General features: G+C 34.9%; 1 protein-coding gene across 1 annotated transcript; it reads right to left on the bottom strand.

Annotated features, from left to right (window-relative positions):
- Nucleotides 1–4,292: 4,292 nt before the first annotated feature.
- Nucleotides 4,293–4,724, bottom strand: LOC124892347. The gene has a single exon (XM_047403657.1). It carries the CDS (start codon nt 4,722–4,724, stop codon nt 4,293–4,295), a length of 432 nt encoding a protein of 143 aa, XP_047259613.1.
- Nucleotides 4,725–5,423: the final 699 nt, after the last annotated feature.

Raw genomic sequence — 5,423 nt, 5'->3', positions numbered from 1 at the left:
ACCAAAAACTCCTTCTCCAAGAAACCCAATTCCTTCATTAATTCTCCAAGGCAATTCAAGATTAAGGATTCACAACTCAAGAACTCCAAGAATTCAACTTTATAAGAATCAATAGGGATCCAAGATTCAAGTCTTAGCATCTAGTTTATTAATTGAGGTATGTGAGGTTTCCCAACAAGGATAATCCTTTCATCCTTGTGCCCAAAACATATTTTAATTATAAATTTACTGAATTTTATGTGATTTCCCATGAAATAAAAGTTAGGGTTTATACCCGATATTGCTATTAATGAGATTTCCAATGATTTAGAAGTTGAATTACATGATTATATTCATATTTTCATACATATTGCAAAAATTTCCAGATTTTGAATTAATTTATCAATGTTTATATTATCGAGCATGAACATTTTGATGTTTAACATGAGTTTGACGTATGGGTCACTAAGCCCTAATTAAAGATTGCTATTTTGAGCTTTGTTGTTCTATAAGCACCCTATGACTAGATTCCTTTCAGATTATTGATAAAGATTTGACCTTTTGGTCTCAAAATAGATATGAAATCCACTTTACAGATTCAGATTACAGATTTTGCTTTAAAGATATTCAGCTAGGGTTTTCATTATAAACCATTAGACTATTTTAAAAGTGGATTTCCCTCCTAATGAGCATACAGATGTAATGGGAGTAGTATTTAGCACTGAGATAGGTATGTTACTACGGTTTCATACCCTAGAACTACGTGCCAACGTAGGATTTAGATTGAATGATAGATATGTGATCACTTAGATAGGTTATACTCCCTGGCAAGAGTATGACTCCTCTCCCCAACGTGGGGATTCCTCCTTAGGGGGACAAGAACGTTGGACTCCATGAATACTCACATGGTTTATATCGGTTAAGAAAACCTTTCTTCAGATAAAGTATTTTCCCATGCAGAATAAGTTTTCAGATTTCACTTGCCTATATGATTTGACAATAAGAACAGAATAAAGATTTTCAGAACTAAGTGTTATGACTCACAAGATTTGCATTCTATGCTTTACTATTCATGATTTATGATCTTCAAATTTCAGATTACTCAAGCCTATGTGAGTCATTTACATTTAGCATGCATGGTTTTATAAATTGTGATTATATAGCTTACTGATTGCATTCACCCCCATATGCTCAGTACATTTCCAAAGTACTGATCCACATATACGTTTATGTGCTACATTATCTCATAATGTAGTTTCAGGTGCTCAATCTCAGCAGTGTGAGTGATTTTTGACCATGTCATCTATATCCCTGCAGTTGGTGAGTCCTCATAGTTTGGGGACTTTGCTATTCAGATTTCCAATTTATTAGTAGATGATTTAGTATTTATTTTAGACAGTTTGAGTCAGCTGAGGCTTGTCCCAGTGTCTCTCTAGATTCAGTTAGTAGAGGCTTGTCGAACTACTAGATCCAGTTTTAGTTTCTAGTTGCAGTATTCAAATTTGCAATATTTGCTTTATCAGACTGATGAGATTAGTATTATCAGATAATTCAGGCAGTTTTCCACATCTATTATTATTATACATTCATATTCCCTTATTTTGTGATACAGGTTTAGTAGAAGGCAACTAAGGTTAGCTCAGGACTACTTGTAGTTCAGAGCACCGTGTGGCATCTCGAGATTCAAATTTTGGGGCATTACAGAAACATGGTAGTTCATTTAATTCAACTTAACAATGTGGGACATAAGTCCTTAAGAAATCCCATAACCATCTATAACAAGTCTACGAAGTCTCTACTTAACTGAAAATAATAATCTGTCTGAATCCGGGGCAAGGCCCCTGGTCGAACCATGAACTAAAAATAAACGAAATCAATATATGGAAAAAGACCTTCCAAAATAAGGGAGGATCACCAACTCCAAATGTCTGATACTGATTAACGGGACCACGGGGCTGGGCCTCAGAACCTTAAATATAGGGGGTCAATACACAAGTTATTGGTACGTAAAGCAATCCAAAAATAACACATACTTTATATAAAATAATTAAAGCATTTGAAATCAATTGATCATAATATATCTAGAAATACATGGGCATAATCAATAAGCTTTAAAACTTTACTGTAAATCATAACACAGCTATTTGTATTAATTTCGAGCTAGATGGTGCACCCTATATTTCTACGATCCCAAAGGCTATATCGATTATTCCCTTGACTAGGTGGCCAAGCACCCAATCCATGTTTGCCTCAAGGATTAGAGTCTCTATTTTCTACTACGTCATATGGTTGTCACCAGCGTACAACCATAATATAGGACATCTTAAACCCGTATCGACAAAATATGATATCAGGCTATGAGTGAACTATACTCAAGCCTTCTTCGGGTAACCAACTAAGTCTCTTTAAGCCCATTTTCAATTCTATAAAACAATGCTTCATGCTTATAAAACATTAAATGCTTATTCTATTAAGGGCCTATCATCACCGGGTATCATCATATCCAGACCTACATGTCATTCATATCTCATCAAATCCATAGCCCTTGTCTTTCATAAACATGCAAATGAACACCAAAGATTCCTCAAATAACATGAGAGTTCTTATTTTAAAAGCATATGGAAACTTATGCAACATACTCTCATTTCAAGTGTTTAACACATGGTGGCCAACTCTTTTGTTCAGCACATGCATTTCTTTTAGTTAATACACAAGAGCCTTTAATATAAGAAATATCAATTTTGAAATCGAGCAAAACAATAATGCATAATGGTTAAAGAGGCATTTAAAACTCATGAATTATTATATTTCGTAAACCAGCCCCAACATTAGTTATACATATACCTCATGATCAAAAAGGGTTTATAACTCATGCTCTCAAAACTATTAACAATTCATGCCATGCATTGACCATAAATTTCATCATGGGGAAGGGAATTTCATAAGTCACATTCATAAATCACTTTTCGAACTCAAATCACATATGCACGAGATTATAAATCAAAATTATGGAAAACCCCATGGCAAACACATACTTCCATCAAATTGGTTTCATGATGCATGCTCTTGAAGCAATTTCTTGAAACACATCACATATACATACATGTATAACTTTAAAACTTGTTAAAATCCTCAGAACCTATGCCCATGAGATTTAGGATAGCCGCACATACCTTAAGCTTCTTGATTTGTGAATAAAGCTTTAATTCCTTATTTTCTTGAGGAAGAGTTTGGGTTAGAGTTTGTTCTTGGGAAAAAAAGGGCTTTTTCTTGAGAGAGTTTATGATTAAAAGACAAATTATTCTCTAGGATCCCCAATTTCGTGTTATGGACTAATTGGGTATAAGGAAATGACCCAAATGCCCTTAAAATGCCAAGAAACAAAAGTTGGACAAAATAGGGGAAGGGTGATGCGGGCCTTGGAGAGAGGGATTACCCCGGGTGCTGCCCCCCTTAGATCATGGGACTACCCTAGACGGCGCCCGCCTTAGAGCGGGGGACTAACTCGAACGGCGCCCGCCTTCCCCGGTGGTGCTACCAGTTTGGTTTTCAAAACACTCCACTATGATCATTCAAAAATTTTAAAACCCACCTGACATGTACTTTTGACCTCCCTAAATATGAGTCAACTTAAAAATTAACGTTTCGAGGTCGGGAAGATTTATTTAAAAAATCTTAAAATTCTAGGGGTCTTGAAAGTGACTAAGTCTTCAACACTTGGTGAAATTTTCAAGTCTTGGACCCCTTAACATGCAATTGAGAGCTGAAATGAGCTTAGACTAGCACGAGGTATTACAGACCTAGATGTAAGTGTCATAAGTATGTTTCACTCAATTTCAAAATATACTTTCTTTTATGTGATTGTCAATATTATTAAGTTTCATTGTTCGTAGAATATTATGGGAAACATTAAATACAAACAAATCATGTATTTTAGGAGCATAAATAACAAAATTCTTGTAATAATTGATAATTGTGCACCTATTAGCAAAACAAACATTATAACCAACATCCATTTTTCTTGAAACTGAAATTAAATTCCTTCTTATTGAAGGTATGTAAAGAACATTATTTTAACTTAAAACTCTAGAAATACTAAACGGAATGAAAATATTTTCTATAGCTAAGGCTGTTGATGGTTCCCCATTTGCTTAAAACACATTAAGTTCATTTTCACTTTGGCGTTGCGTTTCCTGAAACCCTTGCAAACAAGTTTAGATATGACTAGTGGCTCCTAAATCTATTGCCAAAAAATGGGTAGAAACAGCCACTAAAAATCTTTCAACGACATATGACAAAGAATTACCTTGTTTCTATATCTTAGCTATGTAGTCGGGATATTGCTTCTTATAATGACTAGGTTGCTTGCAATAATAGCACTTGCCCTTAGGCTTATCCACACCACCATTAGCACCTAGAACCTTACGGGGATTCTTCTTCTTTTTCTTTTCGGCTTTCATCTTAGAAGTTGAAGATGAAGGTTTATCAACCATCAACGCTTCAGGAGGAGCTTGTTGCTTAATGATAGATTTTTCCACTTGCAGCTCATTCAGCAATTTCGCAAAAGATAAGTCCATTTTATTCATGTTATAATTCAAGCAAAACTGCTGAAAACTATCCGGCAGAGTCAGTAGGACCATCTCAATCTGAGATTCCTTATCAATAACCGCACCAAGAATTTTTAGCTCATTCAAAAGACTTATCATATTAAGAACATGCTCCCTCACTAAAGTTACCTCTACCATTTTAGTGGTCAAGAAGGCTTCAATGGCTGTCTATGTTATAGCACGATTTTTCTCACCAAACATCTCTATGAGAGATTCAAACATATCGTAAGCAGTAGTCATGGACGGATGTTTATGCTACAACACATTTGTCATGGATGCAAGTATGTAGCATCATGCCATCTCGTCACCCTTAACCAACTTACTGTAGGATTTAGTCTCATCATCAGTGAGTTTACCCGACTTATGAGGACATTCTTCAACCAACATAAATTTAAAGCTCTCAGCTGTAAGAACAATATCCAAACTACGCTTTCGATCCATATAGTTAGGGTCTTCTTATTTATTTTGATTTAGGATAGATGTTAAGGGATTGAATGAAGCGCTTCAACAAATTCGATTATCAGTGACGAAATATTTTGTCATAAAAAAATCATAGTTCGTCACAAACTACCTTTTGTGATGAAAATATAATCGCCACCCGTTCATCCCTAAATCATGGGTCATTAAATGTATATTGAGACGACTTAGTGCTTCGTCACTAAATAACCTTGCATTAACGAGGGAAATATTTGTTTTCACCAAATGCGTAGCATTTATAATGATCTTGTTCGTCACAAAAATTATATTTTTTGTAGGTAATAGTATTTTTTTGTCACTAAAGGAGTTATAATGCAGACGAGATTGATGTGTCGCTAATTGTTTATTTAAATTAGTGAT

Source organism: Capsicum annuum, unplaced genomic scaffold (genome assembly GCF_002878395.1).
Source record: "Capsicum annuum cultivar UCD-10X-F1 unplaced genomic scaffold, UCD10Xv1.1 ctg4635, whole genome shotgun sequence".
NCBI classification, from domain to species: Eukaryota; Viridiplantae; Streptophyta; class Magnoliopsida; order Solanales; family Solanaceae; genus Capsicum; species Capsicum annuum.
The sequence above is the reverse complement of the archived record's forward strand: the minus strand, read 5'-3'. Positions and strand labels throughout refer to the sequence as shown.

Bases quoted from the DNA above. Each gene is read 5' to 3' on its own strand.
- LOC124892347 (XM_047403657.1), bottom strand. From the start codon at position 4,724: ATGGTAGAGGTAACTTTAGTGAGGGAGCATGTTCTTAATATGATAAGT.